Source organism: Oryza glaberrima, chromosome 6, assembly GCF_000147395.1.
Source record: "Oryza glaberrima chromosome 6, OglaRS2, whole genome shotgun sequence".
Lineage (NCBI taxonomy): Eukaryota > Viridiplantae > Streptophyta > Magnoliopsida > Poales > Poaceae > Oryza > Oryza glaberrima.
Window position 1 is genome coordinate 20,285,996 of NC_068331.1, and position 20,901 is coordinate 20,306,896.

The 20,901-nt window shown below is 39.3% G+C and overlaps 1 protein-coding gene across 1 annotated transcript; it reads right to left on the reverse strand.

Annotated features, from left to right (window-relative positions):
* Positions 1-10,400: 10,400 nt before the first annotated feature.
* Positions 10,401-12,921, reverse strand: LOC127775661 (heat stress transcription factor C-2b). Its single transcript, XM_052301936.1, has 2 exons — positions 12,703-12,921; positions 10,401-11,496 (listed from the first exon to the last, which is right to left on the reverse strand). Exons 1-2 carry the CDS (start codon positions 12,910-12,912, stop codon positions 10,870-10,872), a joined length of 837 nt encoding a protein of 278 aa, XP_052157896.1. The 5' UTR covers positions 12,913-12,921; the 3' UTR covers positions 10,401-10,869.
* Between the last annotated feature and the right edge of the window lie 7,980 nt (positions 12,922-20,901).

Genomic DNA, 20,901 nt, shown 5'->3' on the forward strand with positions numbered 1-20,901 from the left:
AGTATGGGGATCGTTGGTACCAGGATATATGCGAGACATATGTAAAAGAGACGGAGACGAGGATTTTTATACAGGTTCGGGCCCCTGAATTGTTAGGTAATAACCCTACTCCTGTTGGCTAAAGCTGGTCGTTGCTCTTATTCATTATAATCACACCGGTACAATATTTGGGGTAGCCTATCTAACTGTTGTCGACTTGGCGGCCTTAAAACCATCCCGTAATCGACAACAGAATAGTTTTCCTCCTCGAATCCATGTTCGGCGAGATCAGAGACATCGCTAGATCCCTCCTAACGGTTGTCGTAGGAACTGTATGGGGACTAACTAGGCTTATCTCCGATGTCGATATCCGGCGGCTTATCTTGGCGTATGTTGGCTTATATGTTGATCTTGTGTCTTGATCTATTGTTCTATATCCCCTCTCCTCTTTGGGGGTCTTGTATTTATACCCATAGGTGTCCCCTTGTCCAAGTAGAACTAGGGAAACCAATATGGATACAATCCGAGTAGTACTTATCGCTTCCATGTAGAACTCTATTCATCCTTCCTTATGCGAAAGTCCTCCTATATCCGACAGTTGTTTCCATATAAGACATGGTATGTGGTGGGTCCTGCCAAGATTTAGTCAACTACTATTAGGTATGTAGTATCTATAACCCTGACAAAATGAATACAGAAAAAAATGCTTGAAATAATTAAGTTGTTACAATGCTTCAAGTTATTGTAGCAAAATCATACCCACCTTGTAAGTTGTTGTAACTATATGCTCACTTCTTAAGTCCTTGTACTAGCAAATAACTTGGAATGCCCCTTTGATCCACCGGTTCAACAAGGTTTTTCTCAATGTTGTGTGTGCTTGGAACATTGATCACACCTCAGTCTTTGCATGCTTTTCTCCCATATTTGGCATACGAAGGTGTGGTCCTTGAATAGATGATGTGTTATTTCGAGGTTGCTAGCAAAAGTAATTATTGGGCCATTGCTAGATTTGCAGCCGGTCTGCCGTCTATATCTTATTTTGTAGTTGGAGCTATTCAAAATTTTGCATTATAAAAGTACCCATGCTTTCCATATTAGTTTTGTGGCCACTGGATCTATCCTCCCATTGAATTGTGCTATGTATGCTGACTTTGCACTATACTTTGCATTGTTCTTCCATCACCATCTAATGGTGTCATCAACCCTTTCTGCTAGGATTGTTGACGAGGACATCACTAGCTCAAATATGACCATGTCTACCTTTTGTATTCATCAACAAAAGGTGCTTGCTTGTTATGTAGGATTTAGTGTTATATATTTGAACAAAGTTACTGCACCATGAGTTATGTGTCTTCTCGTTTGTAGAAATACTTGCATGGGTGAAGAAAAGTGGAGCAGGCATACATAGCACTTGGATGATCAATGAAGTTTATTGGGGACCAACCGGTTGCCTTTCCCAAGTCTACTCACATGTTACCGCGTCACTTTTGATCCATAGAAGACAAGAGGTGAAGTTCCCCATGTTTTAGATTCAAATTCGGGCCTTTTGACAAGATCCATTTCAAACGAACATAGCCCTTGATCCAGAAGGATTCTCGGGACCCATGAGTACTTGCTGGAAAGCTTATGGAGTCTAATTTCATATGGTTTTGGTCCCACGTCAAAATTTCTCAATTGTCAGGAATATGTAAAACAAGCCACGTACCTCATTCAATTTTATTGTCGGGTACGTGTAATGCCCCGATTTTCGTTCGGGATTAAAAATCAATAAATAAATCATTTCTAGAATTTATATTAAATGGTAAAGCAATTTAATCAAGTGAAATATTGAGGAAATAAAAAATTTCCTTTAAAAAATCATGGCCGGAAATATTTTTGTAATACTCTTTGTGTTCTAATATTCTCTCCAGATTTTTTCCGTGAATTTTCGGAGCTCGAGAAGTAATTTTAACATCACAAAGTTCATTTAATCAATTAAATTAATTGAAAAAAAATTTAAATTCTCCTCCTTTCCCTTGGGCCAACTCCGGCCCAAGTTTCCTTCCCCTTGGGCCGGCCTCCCTCCTCTCTCCTCCCTTGCCTCCCTCGGCCCCGGCCTCTATCCGGGCCGCCCGTGTGTCCGCACACGTGGCCGCCACGTGCGCACTACATGGTGCACCCACTCATGCCTCCGTGGACGTCCACGGTGGGCCGAACCCCCTTAGTCACCGACAGGTGGGGCCCACTTGTTGGTGCCACCCTTTTTCCCCTCGGTGACGTCATAAATCAATATTAATTGCGCAATAATTTGAGTTTAATTCCGGAAATTCATTTAAATGGCTCAAAAGTTCTAAAATTCATATCTAATTCATACGAACTCCGAATTGGGCCATTCAACTTGCCAAATTCATCTAAAATTGAGCTCTACATGTTTGTTTACTTTTTATGTACTTTTACTTGGTTTTTATTAGTGTTTTTCCTCATTTTGTGTGCCAATGTGTAGATTCCGTCGTTTCGGAAGATCGCGAGGAAAAGTGTTCAGAAGATTGATTGAGGAAGCAAGGCAAGTCACACATTCCCCTTGGGCATATTGAGCCTACTTTATAAATGTTTTACCGTTTGCAGATAAATATGCATGTTTTTCTTATTACATGGGAATAGGGTTTACCTATCTACTCGCTTGTGCCATGTTTACTTGACATCCGTCCTTTGTTAAACTTGGGTGATAATTCGACTAGCTTATGTTACTTATGTTGACCTAGCTAGAACTGTATGCTTAGCCATGCTTAATTAATTACCACTAGCTCACATAATGGGATAATTACATTATTAGACATCTAGTATCTTGACGAGCTGCGTGCTCGAGACATCCGACCATGTTTCATTGGTCGTAACTATCCAACTAAATACGACTTAATGGTGGGCTGTGGGTGCATGGTTTTGCTAGTCGCACCCATGGCAATTAAGGACCGGTTCACAGGAAACCCTCGAAGGCATACAGCGCTTACCACATGTGGGAGCGGGTAACTGCTTGAGCTGTAGTATAGCTCGACCCTTTCCTAGGCACCCGTGGCGAGGGTGGGCGTGATGGAGTTGGGTCGGCCGGGGTGTCCGGTTGTCCAACTTCCGGATTCACCGGTGGCGCACGAGGGGACTGCCCACTCCTGGTTAGGGGTAGGGGTGAAACCTTAGCATGGTGTGGATGGTTAGGGGAGGGTTATGCGAAGGGTCTTGCATTGTCACAATCACTCGACATGGTGATGTGTCAGGCCTGGCACAATGACATGCCGGTGGATTGTGTCTTGTGGACACAGTTGTGCACCTCTTGCCAAAGTAAAACTATTCGAATAGCCATGCCCGCGGTTATGGGCGATTGACCAGATTCACCGTGATTAGTCTCACCTTTAATAAATTGGCTTAATGAACTGGTTAGTTCAGGTGGGATGGTTGGGCCTATTCAACGTGGTGTAGCGTTGATTAGTGGAGATTTAATATTACCTTAATTATCAACTATTTTACCGTTTTCAACAATAAATGCTTTACAACCACCTTTATGCAAATAGCCACAAACTCTCCTTGTCTCCCATTGCACGTTTGCATCATTGGTGTGGTTTGCTGAGTACGGTGGTTGTACTCAGTCTTGCTATTATCCCCTCTTTTCAGAAGTGTAGTGCTTCTTAGCTGAAGATGAAGTTAGACGACAAGGGCATAGAGCCCAGTTGAGTTTTGCCTGTGGAGTGAAGATGTAGCCCCGCTAGGATCGCCTTTTTCCGTTGCTACTGCTTTCTTTTCTGTGTGAGGACTAAGTGTCTCTTCTGTAAGTATTTATGCTTTATTTACGTTTGGATGTGTATATTATTTGTCGTTTTGTGTACCCTGGCTGATTCCTGGATAGGGATTTAATACACAAAATAATCTAGAAATTTGGGCAAAATTTATGGGCGTGACAGTATGCATCCTAGGGCTAACCCTAGGACATCCCTAATCATATTTATTCAGTAGCCGTCATAGTTTCGAGTCGGGTTTTGCTTAGATTAATTCTGTCATTGCATTTTTGCCGATGGTTTGGTTTGTGGAACCCCAACTTCGAGTCTTTAATCATTCATCTGCAAATTGAGTTGCATTCTACATTGTTCTTGCTTGTGTTTTTCGATTCACATGCAGGGATTAACCTTCTTTGTGAGGTCAACTGGATAGCGCACGATTGATAACCAAAGGAGACTTGGATCCTGTTGATCGGAAGCCGGATCATGTGTGTCAAGTTTTCACCAAATCTAGAGTTATCAGCATATCGAAAGATCTAAGACCTTAGTTCCTAAACATCTGAGTTGTTACTCCATATCTAAAGTAGCATGTCAAAGAATTCCTTCACTAGCTAGATCGATGGTGAGCCTGTGCCACTTGTATCCACCAATCATTTGTTAGTGTTTCATATACCGATCGACTCTTCCGCTTTGAGTGGTTGTAGAGTCAATTGCTTTGCTTCCATCTCCTATTTGTGTCTCTGTTGCTGATGTTGCACATTCGGTACAAGATAAAATTTCGATTGTTACTCATTCAGTACTTGACAAATTTTTTGTGGTACCAACCATATATTTTCTAAATCTTGCATATATAACGTGCAAAACTATTATTCACAAGGGGTAACACAACTTATACTTCCAGATCAAATTCTAATCATCTCATTCCATTTCCAAATTCTTAACATTGCAATGTAAGTTTACATGAAATTAAGGGCTCACCCCACCATTACAATTCATGCATATGCTTATGTACACAGTAGTTAGAGGCCATTGCCACCACATCCCCGCCCACAGCAAAACAAATTCCATTACACAACTAGCAGCACATGTTATTCCGCATTACATGCTCGCACGGTGAGAGTTCCTTCATGCTGGAGGAGGCACCGTTGTCGCCCCCATCAACAAGGCAGTGCAGCCTGTCGAGACAGTTTGTCTAGCTACAGGAACAAGGAGTGGCACTGGAGTTGTAGCATCAAGCAGCTCACTAGGAATTGATGCCACAGTTTTTGGTTGGCTCATATGCAGCAGGTGCCTGGTGGCACCTCATCTTGTGAGGTTTGCACGCCATTCTCCAGCAGCAACAGCTCATCTAAAGTTGTTCCTCCTTCATGCTGCATAAACAAGGGAAACCCAATGGAAAATTATGAGTTGTTTAGCAACCAACTGAACTAAACATCTTATGATAGGTAGTAATTTACAACATCATATGAGATTAGACAAAGTAGTAAAGATACTAGAATTGAGTCCATTAAGCAAGATTAAAATTGAGTCAATCTTACCAAATATAGGGAACACAAAAATTCCTTTGTTAAAAAAACCAAATTTCATATATATTTGTAAGAAAACAAATACTTTATCAAAATTGCATCATACCAAAATTTTAGTAATACATATAGCACCTAGCAGTAACACAATTCGGGTACCAATCCAAACGTATATTTTGCATTTCACCCAACCAAAATTTGTGATGGCATCAAACCAAACCAATCTACACTTAATAAAATTGAGTTGTGGAATATAGATTGTTTAAGGAAACAACTAAGATAGGTCCTAAAGATGATGTTACATACAAACAATTAATTATGCTATCCATCATTTTTAAAAATCCGTCGGCAAGAGATCTGTCAGATATATTAAGAAGGGGTGATAGAGTAAAAAAACAAGTTATTAGAGTTATTACATCAGACAACAGAAACAACATGAGAGAACTAATGGGAAGAATACATCAAGAGGAAGGAAAAGCTAACATGCGTTGATTTATGTCCGTAGTGGTTAGGTTAGCATCCATGGTTTCATCTAAATAAGTGTTTTTGAAAACTCTTTTATTCATCTCTAGCCATATGTTCCACCATGAAGTGACTAAAGCTCCTATAATCTCCTTTTTCTTTGTTTATGGTTGTGTCGTCGCTAGTTTATTTCACCATGGTTGAATCAAGGCTTATGTCCCAGCTTGGTTAAAAAATTTACAATCGTAAACCAGATACCAAACCTTCTTTGTGAAATCACAGTTCCTGAAAAGGTGGTAGGTATTTTCAAAAGGCTATGAGCATAGGGAGCATATCCAGTTACACGACCAATGCCTTATGTGCAAGTTCTCCGCGGTAAATTCTCTTTGATGTAGTACAAGCACACCAAAGAAATGATCCTTCGGCTCTGCCTGTGCTTTCCACAACATAGGGAAGTTTTCATCCATTTTTGATCCATATAATTGCAAAAGGTGATTTGCTATTAAACCACTTGAGGTTGATAACTTACAGAATAGTTATTCCCTAATCAAGTATTTCATAGCAATGGACCCAACTCTAATGGAGTCAAAGAGTCTGAGAAGGCCTATCGAGGATACTTTGACCATCATTAAAGTACTTTTGAACAATGTGGTCTCAGAAGGAAGGCTAAATTTGTATTCATTCAAATCATTTTTAAGTTCGTCATTTCTTAATTAGTATATGCGTAGCAATGTTTGTTTTGAAATTTGTTGCATCAGACTTGAATTTTGTTATTTATCTTTGACTTCAGACTGAGTTGAGGAATGCTGGCCCCAAACAATCATTCATTGTTAGCAATGAGTCATCTACAAGCCATTCCATAAATATTAGATACGCAAACAATCCTAGTAACAAAAATTGTTGGATATGCCAACAATCTTTTTAACCAAAATTGTTAGATACACAAACAATCCATTTAACTAAAAATGTTAGATACACAAATAATTTTCATACTAAAATGTTAGACACACAAAGTGGTATGCAGAAAAGCACAACAATATGAACTGGAAATATATGGGAGTAACACTTGATATTGTTGGCAATGAAGATGACAGTGAAAAAGGGAAATATGGGGAGGTAATGGTGTCAACTTTGCTGCCCTAAACTTTGCCATCTGAATGGATGAATCATGATTACCCTCACCTTAGATATAGGTAGAAGGACAGTAAAGCGAGAGCCGATTCAAAATGGTAAGATGTGGTCGGAAAAACTCAAATAGAGAAACTAGACAAAACAGACGGCGATCATCCATTATGATTTGGAATAGCTGGAGGATTGATTTGGTCAATAGCTGACACTCCATTGTCCAATTCATCATCCTCGGATTCACTCTCAATAAGCCATCCATAGCATGGGCGCTTTGTTGTGAGGCAGTGTGTCTAGCTGCAAGAACAGGGTGTAGCACTGGAATTGTACGTAATTCTCCGGCAGCAGCTCGTTTAAAGTTGTTCCTCCTTGATGCTACATAAACAAGGGAAGCCAAATGGAGAATTATGAGTCGTTTGACAACCAACTAATCTAAACATCTTATGATAGGAAGTAACTTGCAGCATCATACGAGATTAGACAAATATAGTAAAGATATTAAAATTGAGTTCGTCAAACAAGATAAAAATGTAGTCAATCTTACCAAATTTACGGAGCGCAAAATTTTCTTTGGTAAGAAGCCATTTTTCATATATAATGGTAAGAAAACAAATACTTCATCAAAATCATATCATACCAAAATTTTAGTAAAACACATGTACATCTCACAATAACACAATCCAGATACCAATCCAAACGCATATTTCGCAACCCAACATTCAGATGGCAGAAAACAAAACCATTCTAAAATTAATAAAATTGAGTTATGGAATATAGTTTGTTAAAAAACAATTAAGGGAGGTCCTAAAGATTTCGTCAGATACAAACAATTAATCATGCTAGCCAAAAACCTTTTTCTGAAAGGCCGTGGCAAGAGATCTACCAGATATATTAAGGAGTAAAAGAGTCAAAACAAAAACAAGTATTAGAGTTACTACATCAGAGAGCAGAAACAATGTGAGGGCTAAATGCAAGAATACATCAAGAACGTTTAAAGGCTAGCGTGCGCTAATAGAGTCCTTAGTGATTAGGTTAGCAACCATGGCATCATCTAAAGAATACTTTTTGGAGCACTCTTTTATTCCTCTCTAGCCAAAAGTTCCACTTTTAAGTGATTTAGGCCCATATCATCTCCTTTCTCTTTGTTTCTAGTTGTGTTGTCACTAGTTTATTTAACCATGATTGAATAAAGGCTTCAGTTCCATCTTGGTTAAAAAGTTTCCTGTCGCAAACCAAAGACCAAACCTTCTTTGTGAAATCACAATTCCTGAAAAGGTGGTCGGTATCTTCGAAAGCCTTTGAGCACAAGGAACATATTCAGTTACACCGCCAATGTGTTATGAGCGGGCAGTAAGCGCTCTTTGATGTAGTGCAAGTCAGCCGAAGAAATGATGTGTCGGCTCTGCTTGTGCGTTCCATTACATAGGGAAGTTTTCTTCCACTATTGATTCATAGAATTGCAAAAAGGTAAACTCTCTTCACCGAGTATGCTTCTATGATGTTTTTAGGAAAATTGTTATTAACCACTTGAGGTTGATAACTTACAGAAGAGTTATCACCTAATCAAGTATTTTAAGGCAATGGACATAACTCTAATGGAGTCGAAGTTTCTGAGAAGGCCTATTGATGATACTTGGACCATCATTGAAGTACTTTAGAACAGTGTGGTCTCTGGAGGAAGACTAAATTTGTATTCATTCAAATCATTTTGAAGTTTGTCATTTCTTTAGTATATGCATAGCAATGTTTGTTTTGAAATTCGTTGCATCAGATTGAATTTTGTTACTTATCTTTGACTTTAGACTGAGTTGAGGAATGCTAGCCTGAAACAATCATTCATTGTTAGCAACGAGTCATCTATAAGCCATTCCATAAATATTAGATACGCAAATCATCCTAGTAACTAAAAATGTTGGATATGCCAACAATCTTTTTAACCAAAATTGTTAGATACACAAACAATCCTGTTAACTAAAAATGTTAGATACACAAATAATTTTCATAACTAAAAGTGTTAGATACACAAAGTGGTAGGCAGAAAAGCACAACAATGAAGCTGATTGTGAGAATGGGAAAGTTGTGGAGATAATGGTGTCTTCTTTGCCGCCCATTCTCATAAACAATCACCCACAAAATCAAGAGAAATTTGGGCATAGTTGTTTTGATGCTATGGGAAAAATGTTCTAGCATTTTCTGATTCTTGATCCCTTATTTGTACATACAAACCAAAAATGAGCTGGCCATATATATTGGGCACCTGGATTGTGTGCCATGACTCTCCCAATATATGACATGCCCCATGGACAAGTCACACCAGGCACTAATGCAACTAAAGATTCACTCTGGATAGCGAAGCCATGACGCTCACATTGCCCAAATCAGCAACACAAACACAGAACGACAAAATGAATTGCTATAGTGAGCAACATTTAATTGATATAGTCACGATTTGAGATTGTTCTAGATGGATGAATAGATAGTAGATTTTTTTATTATGTGATGATAATCGAGGTACAAGCAGAAGAGCTAACTACTACTCGTATAAGTCATATTGGGGTTATCCCATCTTCAAGTTGACTTTATAGAAAAACATAACAACAGTTTCAACAAAAATATGTCATACACTAGTTATGGCATTTTAGTCTCTTTACTGTGGAACACTCTTTTTTTCGGTTCACACCATATCTCCAATGCCACAACTTTTTTTTTATGATCAATTTCATTGTATTTGTCTTGTGTTTTTTTATCTTGGGATGTCCTTTGATCCACTAGTTCAACAAGGTTTCGTCGCCATTGTGTGTGCTTAGAACATCACTTCTCAATTTTTGCATAATTTTCTCCTATATTTGGCGTACAAATGTTCATGCTGCATAGTTTCGAGGTTTTTTGTCATAGAGCTAGCAGAAGTAATTGTTCAGCCACTGACGGATTTGCAGCTGGTTTACTGTGTTTATCTTATTTTATAGTAGGAGCCATATATTTTTTTTAACATTTTCAAAGTGCTCATGCCTTCCATATCAGCTTTGCAGCTACTGAATCTAATCTCCCATTGAATTGTGTTGTATGCCGACTTTGCACTGGTATTCCATTGTTCGTCCATCGCCATCTAGTGATGTCATCAACCCCTTCTGATTGGATTATGTTGTTGCTTCGTATCTGAAGAAACATGTCGAAGAATTCCTTCATCAGGTCGACAGTGAGGTTGTACGTGATATCCTGTATCCGCTGATCGTTTGTTACTGCTTCATATACCGATCGACTCTTTCGCTTTGATCGGTTGTTAAGGCCAGGTGCTATAGCTCTTTGAGTGGTTGATGACTGACCAAGTTCGATACCCAGAAAATTGCTTTGCTTCCCTCTCCTTTTCCATCTCAGTTTGCTGGTATTACGCATTCTATACTAGATAAAATTTCGTTGGACATTCTGTACTACATAAAATTTTAATTTTGATCGTTACCCATTCAGTACCTGACAGAAAAAATTCTTTTACCAAACATATATTTTCTAAATCATACATATATAACGTGCAAAATTATTGTTCGCACGGGGTAACAACTTATATTTCCAGATCAACTTCTAATCATGTCATTCCATTTCCAAATTCTTGACAACTTATACTTCCAGTTCAAGTTCTAATCATGTCATTCCATTACCAAACTCTTTAAAACTGCAATGTAAGTTGCTTACATGAAATTAAGGGCTCACCCGACCATTACAAATCATGCATTCATATGCTTATGTACACAACAGCAATAGTTAGAGGCCATTGCCACATCATATCCCAGCCTACTACAGCAAAACAAGTTCCATTACATAGCTAAGCACATCTTTATTCAGTGCACCATCGCCGCTCGCACGCGTGTCACCAATAAGCACTACTGCACCCATCGGAAACGACTTCCATGGAGGATAAATGCCGCCGTGTCACGCCACCAGCCAGCGACGGCGAGCGGAGCGCGCCGACAATTTCAGCCAAAATTAGCGGCAGCGATGGCGGCAGCGCTGGCGCATGTGTCAGTCGGTGAGGAGCGAGAGAATCAGTAGCCGCTGTCCACTCCGAAAGCGAACGAGCAGCCGGCTGACCCGCCGGCGGCGGCGGCGGCGGCATCGACGGCAACGTCGGGGAACATGTCGGCGCCGGTGTAGAACCCGGCGAAGTCGACGGCGTCCGGGCCGAACGCGCCGGTGTTGTCGCCGTCGAGCAGCAGCCTCGCGCGCTTCTCGCCGCACCCCGCCCGCGCGGCGTCCGCGAACCCATTGTCGGCGGCGGCGGCGGTAGCGGCGCCGTTGCCGTTGCCGCCGCCGCCGACGAGGCGGTGCAGCTTGTCGCGGTCGCCGACGACCTTGAGGAGGAAGGCGAGCATCTGCTTGGGCCTCCGCTCCGTCTCCTGCACGCGGCGCCACATCGCGGCCACCCTGTCGTCGATGGTGCGCTGCTCCTGCTTCAGCCGGACCACCTCCGTCGCCACCATCGTCATGTCCTCATCGCCGCCGCCGCCGCCGCCGTCCGCCGACGCGTCCCTGCGCTTGCCGCCGCCGCCGCCGCCTCCCCCGCCGGCGGCCGCGCTGCCGCGGCGGACGATGTTGCGCAGGAGGTGGGTCTGGCCACGCAGGAACGACGCGTGGGCGAACTCCCACCGATCCGGATCCACCTTGCGGAAACCCTGGTAGTAGTCGACAAAATCCAAACAGAATCAGAGGTAGAAAGCCAAACTTACATCGAAATCTTTTCAAACACAAATTTTAAAACCACGACTTCGACACGTCTTATCTAATTCTGTGTTCGGTTCTTTCTATATCCATGAGGCCGATGAACATAATCAAGGAAGAAATTAAACGAGTTACTACAGTTTCTTCAAGTTGTTCTTTTTGAAACTAAGACCGAGTTTAGATACAAAGATTTTCTTCAAACTTCCAACTTTTTCATCACATCAAATTTTTCTACACACACAAACTTTTAACTTTTCCATCATATTATTCCAATTTCAACCAAACTTCCAGTTTTTGTGTGAACTAATCACACCCTTACCCTTAGTTTTAAGTTCTTGTGTTGCGTGTTAGGCTGTGTTTAGTTACACGATAAAATTGGAAGTATGTATAAATTAGAACGATGTGACGGAAAAATTGAAAGTTCGTGTGGGTAGGAAAGTTCAATCTGACGGAAATTGAAAGAGCTAGACAAAATTGGATCTCTTGGGTATTCCCGGATGAAATTTGTGAACAACCTCGAATCACAAACATGAAACTATACTCACTACCGATTTCTTCAGGTGCAGAGATCGAAATCGTCTTCCGTTGGCAAGGCCAGCATTAATTTTCCAAATTGCGTTATTTTTTCCCCAAAGTACAGCTGAGTGACGCAAAAAATGAATATGTTCCGGACGTCCATGATTTGAGCAAAAATCACTTAAAAAAGTATGCAGCACACTCAAAAGGGAAAAAAGAACATCAGAACATGAATGAATTCTATTCTTTGCTTTGTTCTACAGATTTTAGTACACCAAGATGTACAGCTTGCTGAATTTACAACAGCGCATATGTACAATTTAAGGCTACAACAATAAATGATGGGTCCCAAACTCTGTTGTCCTCACCTCTCACCTCCTGTCTCTCCAAGTCTACAAAATCAACATGCCAACCACCACAACAATTTTTTATCTCATCTTCCAAAGAATCTCCCAAAACACACGCACACACGCACACAAGAACTCAAGAACCATGTAGCTCAGATCCATGGGCCATGGCCGAAGCCCCTCAGAACTCACTTTGAGTTGGGTACCACTGAGAATCCATGGCAGCATGATGTGTAGTGCAGAGAGGGGGGGAGTATGATGAGACGATGAAATAGAACTGGGAGTGACGAGACTGACATAGGTGTTGAGCTGGCGGACGAAGCTGGAGAAGTTGTTGTGCTTGAAGTGGGCGGGGAGCAGGGTCTGGGAGAAGACGAAGGGGTCGGCGACGACGAAGCTGTTGTTCCCTTTCCCCCACCCGATCACCCCGTCCGTCCCGGGGTCCTCCACCATCCTGTACGTCTTCCACACGAACGGCGCCGCCCCTCCTCCCGCCGCCGCCGCCATCTCCGCTACAAACTATCTTTGTTGCGGATCGAGATGGAGATATGTGATGGGGGGGCTCCTAAATGTGGTAAGGGAGAGGGGAGGAAAAGCGGAAGGCAAAGTACAGCAAAAGCGATGGCCGCGTGGCCGAACAAGGCAAGGGAGAAATAAAGAAAGGAAAGAAGAAGCGCCTGGGTGGGTGGGTTTGGGGTAGCACGTGGACGCCACAGGTGGCGCCCTTTTAACGCGACGACAGCGACGACGATGCGACGAGGGCAGTGACAGGCACGGGCCACTCGGGAATCGACGCGTCGCGCGGGCTCGGGAGCCTTCGGCGCGGGGGCTCACACGTGCCCCCCCCCCCCCCCCCCCCCGGGTGCCCCGGAACCCCACCCGGTGTCCCGGTATGTCGCGGTGCGGGCAGGAGGGACCCGCGGCTGTAGACAATGGCAGCCGAACAGTACTCCCTCCGTCTAAAAAAACTTAATTCCGGAATTTTTGTTTCTAGCGTTTAACCGTTCATCTTATTTAAAAAAAAGTTAAAAAGATAAGTCATGCAGAAAGTATTATTTATATTTTATCATCTAACAATAAAAAAAATACTAATCATAAAAAAATTTTATATAAGATAAATGATCAAACGTTGGACACGAAAACAAAAAAATTTAGTCTTTTTTAGATAAAGGGAGTAACGTTTTATCATCTACTCCGTCATTTTAGCTTATAACACATTTTGCCTTTACTCAAAGTCAACTGCTTTAAGTTTGGTCAAGTTTGTAGAAAAAAACAGTAACATTTTTAACCCAAGACAAATTTATTATAAAAATATATTTAATTATTGATTTGATGAAACTAATTTATTATTATAAATATTACTATATTTGTCTATAAACTTAGTCAAACTTAAAATAGTTTGACTTTGACCAAGGTCAAAACGTCTTATAACCTGAAATGGGAGGGAGTAGTAAAAATATATTAATCATCAAAAAAAATTCTAAACAAAATGAGTGGTTAAACGTTATACATAAAAATCCGCAACTGCACTTAAAATACGACAAAGAAAAGGTAATAAGTATTGAGATAATACCATAGGATCATGATACTCCATATTTTAAAAGTACAAATTTTATATAAAATAATAATATGTTGTATAAATTAAAGCATATAAATTGATTTTGATAAATGTAATTGGTTTTTATGTAAACTTAAGCATATTTATTTATATTATTTTCAATCAACCTTACTTAAAATAATATTTTATAGGATTGTACACTACCGGAGAAACGGTTCGTACTCCCGGTTGGTAACCCCTGTAGTCCCGGTTTTTCAACCGGTACAATAATCTGGGACTAAAGAATCTTTAGTCCTGGTTAGTAACACCAATCGAGACTTAATCTTTAGTCCCACCAACTAGGACTAAGGTTTTTTTTTCTTTTCTCACGTCCAATGTCTCCAAATCATTAAAAACTAACAAATCACATATCGCATCACAAATCACAGACAGCACAAATCACAGATAGTTCACATATCACATCTCTCAATATCATTCACAGATCGCATCACAAATCACAGATCGCACAAATCACAATCATTCACATCACATTAAGAAGGAAAAAAGAAAAAAGGAAAAAAATTCCCATGCCGCCGCGCGGCCCTCCCGCTGGGCCACCGGCCGCCGCCTGCTGCCACCAGGGCAGCCCTCCACACCTCCGCCACCTGCCGCCGTGGGCCCTCCGCGGGCAGCTGCCGCTGCCGGGCCTCCGCGCCGGCCGCCGCTTGCCGTCACCGGGAAGACAGGGGAGAGGGGAAGGGGAGGAGGAGGAGGAAGAGGAGTGAGGAGAGAGGAGGAGGAGGAGAATGAGTGGAGGGTAAGAAGGGATAAGACTGAGGGAGGAAGGACAGATAGATGCGCAAAGAGAAAAAGATCGACCAAGATATGCACGCGGCTTGGGGTGAATTTTGGACCCGGTTGGTATAAGCAACTGGGACTAAAGATCTATTTTTAGTCCCGGTTGTTTATACCAACAAGGACTAAAGATAACTGGGGCTTGACGATCTAACAGCTTCTTTAACTAGGACTAAAAATGATCTTTAGTGACGGTTGGTAAAGATCAAACCGGTACTAAAGACCAAAAAGTACCCCTGAGCTTTTAAACCGGGACTAAAGATGCTTTTTAGTCCCGGTTTTTATTGGAACCGGGACTACCGTGGAATTTGGCCGACCGTTCGAAGATGGTTTCTCCAGTAGTGGTAGGGATCGTAGAATCGGAATACTAAATAAGATTTCATAAGATCGTATGTAAATAAATAGTAAGATCGGGATACTGTAAAAATTAGGATATTAGATATGGTTTATATCGTTTCATCTTGATTATTATCATAACTAGTATGGTGGCCCGCGCAGATTGCACGGCTAGCATCATTATATTTTCTGTCATATAATAACATGTATGTTTTCTCAATGTATTATTTAAATATATTAAAATGAAAACATAATTTTAAATTCTATACTGCCTTTACAAAACTACTAATGTATAATATTCATATTGTATTTTATATACGTGTTAGTTATTAATTATTTTTAGTACCAAATTTTAGTTATTTGTAAATTATATTCCTATATGGACTCTAGGCTCTTCTTCCAATATTATTTATTTTTAATTCTGAATTTTTATTATTTCTAATCGCTATTTCTATGTGGACTCTAAACTCATCTTTCAATATTTTTTAATTTTTAATTTCGAATTTAAGTTATTTCTAAATTGTATTCTTATACTGACTTTAGACTCTTCTTTCCTTGTTTTTTAATTTCGAATTTTAGTTATTTGTAAATTGTATTTTTATATGAACTCTAAACTCTAATTTTAATTTTATTATATTTATTCCCAATTTTAGTTAGTTTTTAAATTCTTATATGGACTCTATATTCTACTTCTAATATTCCCTATTTTTTAATTCCGAATTTCTATTATTTCTTAATTGTATTTCTATATGGACTCTATACTCTACTTCTAATATTCCTTATTTTTAATTCTGAATTTCCATTGTTTCTTAATTTTATTTCTAGATAATTCCGAATTTCAACTATTTCTAAATTGTATTTCTATGTGGACTCTGTTTTTCTTTTTCTCCGATTAATTTGGGAATTTCTAGGTTATTATATTCTTATACTGACTTTAGACTCTTCTTCCCATATTTTTAAAATTTTTAATTTTAGTTATTTGTAAATTATATTTTTATATGAACTCTAAACTCTACTTTTAATTTTATTATATTTATTCCGAATTTTAGTTAGTTTTAAATTGTTATATGGACTCTATACTCTACTTCTAATATTCCTTATTTTTAATTATGAATTTCTATTGTTTCTTAATTGTATTTCTATTCCTTTAATAATTTAATAGATGACAACATAATTTTAAATTTTGCAATAACTTTATAAAACTACTAATGTGTAATATTCATATTGTATTTTATATACGTGTTAGTTATTAATTATTTTTAATATCAAATTTTAGTTATTTGTAAATTATATATATTGACTCTTTTTAATATTTCTTTTTTTAATTTCGAATTTTCTGTAAATTGTATTTCTATAGACTCTATGCTCTTCTTCCAATATTATTTATTTTTATTTCTGAATTTTTATTATTTCTAATTGTATTTCTATGTGGACTCTAAACTAATTTTTAATTTCGAATTTCAGTTACTTGTAAATTGTATTCCTATATTGGATTTAAACTCTTCATCCCATGTTTTTCTTAATTTCGAATTTTAGTTATTTGTAAATTGTATTTTTCTACGGACTCTAAACTCTACTTTTAATTTTATTATGTTTATTCCAAATTTTAGTTAGTTTTAAAATCCTATATGGACTCTATACTTTACTTCTAATATTCCTTATTTTTTAATTCCAAATTTTAATTATTTCCTAATTGTATTTCTATATGGACTCTAGTCTCCTCTTCCAATATTCCTTATTTTTTAATTCCGAATTTCAACTATTTCTAAATTGTATTTCTATATGGACTCTTTATTTCCTAATTGTATTTCTATATCGACTCTATACCCTACTTCTAATATTCCTTATTTTTAATTCCGAATTTCAGTTATTTCCTAATTGTATTTTTATATGGACTCCAGTCTCCTCTTCTAATATTCCTTATTTTTTAATTCCGAATTTCAACTATTTCTAAATTGTATTTCTATATGGATTCTGCTTGTTCTTTTTCTCCGATTAATGTGAGAATTTCTAGACCATGAGAGCGAACGTGGAGGCTCCTTTTTCTATTCCTTTAATAATATAATAGATAGATGTCTTACTCTCTCCGTCCCATATAAAATCAACCTAGTACTGAATATACGTCGTCCCATAAAAAATCAACCTAGTACTGAATATGACATATTCTCATACTACGAATACGTACAAATATCTGTTCAGATTCATTGTATTAGAATATATCACATTCAATCATCTTTTTTTTATAAAGGTGTATTCCCTCCGTCCTATAATATAAGAGATTTTGGGTGGATGTGATATACTAGTATTCGAGATTTTAGGTGGATGTGATATATTCTAGTAGAATAAATATTGATAGACTGTCTGTTCAAATTTATTGTGCTAGAAAATGTCTTATTTATTCAAAATCTCTTATATTATAGGAGGGATGGAGTATATATAAGATAGTTAGGGATGCTGACAGTGTGGGTGGTGATAAAAGCGGTGTGCTCGGGCACTCGAAAGAAGGACGGGGTGTTTTTGTTCGGCTGGTACGCGATTTGGCGGATGTGGCTGTGGTGGTGGTTTCTACGGCCTTCAGCAGCTGCAACCGCATGGAAAGGGGAGGAAAAGCGGAGGTTGACCATCCGTTGATGCAAATCGCCTGTTGGTCCTACTGGATCGGTGACACTGTGCGTGCATGTCAGCTTTTGTGGGTTCGAACAGGGATTGAAAATGTGACGACAAACCAGTTCGTTTTCTAGAAACCGCTTGATTGATCGATCCTGATCAGATTTCTTTTCAAAAAAGAAAGAATCGGTTAAGAAAATTAATTCTAATCTCATCTGATTTGGTTGATATTCACGTTTTAGAAGGATCATTGGAGGTTATCCTTCACACAGTGGTTGGGCTACACCAACAATAGGTATGTTCGGCTACAAGGGTTGCAGCGCTGCTGTACCCGCAGGAACAGTGAACCAAGCATAACAAATAAAAAAAACAGTGGCTGGCTGTAGCCAGATGTTACACCTGCCTACCGAACAGGGCTAATAGATGCCGCGGGCTAATAGATGCCGCGTGAATAGTGGTTGAGATGCTATACCAATAGATTATAATAGAGCATTTACAACGATTTAGGCTCACGTTAGAACTAAACCCTAGTTAACGGGTTACCTCGTGCCATCTCCATAATCTGCAAATGAATGACATAGGTATCCTAGCTAAAAGTAACTCTAACATATGAAGCCATTGCTTAGGGAGCTGAATTGTGTGAACAAGTTGTCCCACCAAGCAAAACTAGGAATGTTTGTTCGATGAGTCACCTCTATCTTATGTTGCTATTTGCCGTTGAGATTATACTCTACAGCCTAGCCACTCCGATGCCAATATGTCGATATGGCCTGACCCAGCAACAAGTAGATCCAACAACTTCACCATCGTTTATCGTTGAAGACACTGACCCAAGCCACTCCGTAACTTAGTAAATCTGGTGCTCCTCTACGACTTCCATGTCACTCAATCGTTGAAGGTGCACACCACCCTGAGCCACTCTACCTCTAAGGCTGCAAGATCTGAGATGATTCCATGACATGGCAAACGGGATTGGGGAGGACAGCATGAGCGCATTGGCCACCCGGGGTGGAACCAGGCCTAGGACGACTAGGGCTCAAACTCCTAAAGCCTAGCTAAACCTTAAACCCCAGGTCTAAGATCCAAACTCCATGTAGATTTTATATAAAATTCAGAAAAATGTATGAATTTGTAAAGAATTTAGCTAGGTGACAAAATAGAGTTGAGCTCTAGACATGGCCTCTAGTTGGCTCTGCCACTGTTGGTCACTAAGAATACAATAGCAACATATGGAAGTTGAGAGAATAGGATTTGAGCAACGACAGTGGACAGCAAGGAGATGGAACAGTGAGGGGAGGGCAGTGGCCAGCGATGGGGTAGATGAAGCGGTGGTGAAGAACAAAGGTGAGGATAATAACAACAAATGTGAAAGGTTGATTCAAAAGTAGAAGAGGGAGAGAGGAGAATGAGAAAAGAGATATTTATATTTTGGACCGTAAGGGTTTATTCGGGATATTTTTGCCATAAGGTTTATAGTGTAAAAAGTTCCAATGAATTTGGTAATAAGAAATTTAATAAATGCTATTAGAAAATTAATTAGAGGATGAAACACAAAATTGTTTGTATTGCAAGTGGCTCGTATTATGGAGCTATCATCTAATAAAATGCTTTGCATTGTTTGCTAGTGAATGGTGTGTGGTCCTCCTACATGACTAGAAAGGTCAAGTGGCACATGGACCTAGCATCCAACAGGTGGGAGGCATGGTAGTACAATCAAACCATGTGATAGGAAATTGGAAATGATGTCCAGCGTGATGATTAGGGTTGGGGGGAAGGGAGCAATCTAAGGGTCTGTTTTGGGGAGCTTCTAGCAGCTGCAGCTTTTCACAGAATCTTCAGCTCCTCCAAACAATTTAGATTGTCACCCAGATTCTAAGAATATGTAGTCTAGAATCCAAATAATGAACTAGAACCCAAAAATTGGAAAACCCAGCTTCTCCAGATTCTGAGAAGCTAGCTACCAACTAGCAGATTCTCATAATCTTAAGCTCTCCCAAACAGGGGCCTAAGGTGCCCAGGTATTATAGTATGTATTGTGTTATTTCTTTTACTTTAATAAATGTAGTTTAATGGTTCACATAAAAATTCTTCAAGGGCTCAAACCCCATTAATGTTGTCATATGGATCCGTGTTAAGCTAAATTATGCACCATGTATTAGTAACTGGTACTAAAAGCTATGAAAGAAATTACATGTTTTATCCGGAAAACTTTATGCATTGTTAAAGGGTCTGTTTGGCTGCAAGCTGCTGCAGCCTATAGGAACAGTGAAGCAAGCAAAAAAAAAAAAAAGCAGCGGCTGGCCACAGTTGGCTGCAGGCAGCTGCTGTACCTGCCAGCCGAACATGCCCAAAGTATGTATGCCATTACAATGTTTATATGTTGAAAAAATAAAGTACGAGAGCCATATCGTGGAAATTATGGGTACCATGTACGCACACAGACAACTTATCTGACTGGCGATAGATAATGGACCAGATCCGTATATTATGTAAATAGACTAGGGTTTAGACATTGTATTCCTTGTGTTTCAAGATATAGTCTTCAATCTTAGTCTTATATGATTGTACGGTTATGTAAGAAAATCCATATGGAGTTCAATTGGGTTTTTTCTCTTTATAACCTTGCGCCCCTCCCCCCTCCCCCGCCCCCAAAAAAAACCCTATATAAGTAGGGCAAGGAGTCCCTCAAGGGCATAAACCACAACAAGATCATCAGATCAGTACAATATCCGACAGATACAATACCCAAAATAGGAATAGGGTATTACTTCTCATCGAGAAGACTTGAATCTGTCTAAATCTTTATCAGTTTACTCATCTACTTTAGATCTTGTGCGGTATCCCTTATATTATTGCCGATTTTCCGAATCGACACAAATTTTCCATATCTATACTTTCTATATAATTGGTACCTACTAACAATTATTGGAAACTAAATTTCAACATGCAAGCATGCCACATTTTCACTCACTAGCAATTACTATTCTAGCCTATTTAAAATCGCATGCAAACATGCCGCATTTTCACTCACTAGCAATTATTATCTCCGTCCCAAAATAAGTGCAATTTTGCACTATTCACGTTCAATGTTTGACCGTTCGTCTTATTTGAAAATTTTTTATGATTAGTATTTCTATTGCTATTAGATGATAAAACATAAA

Excerpts from the sequence above, each read along its gene's own strand:
- LOC127775661 (XM_052301936.1), bottom strand. The coding sequence starts at position 12,912 with ATGGCGGCGGCGGCGGGAGGAGGGGCGGCGCCGTTCGTGTGGAAGACG. Across the intron at positions 11,497-12,702 it reads TCCGCCAGCTCAACACCTAT|GGTTTCCGCAAGGTGGATCC; the intron begins GTCAGTCTCGTC and ends GACTACTACCAG.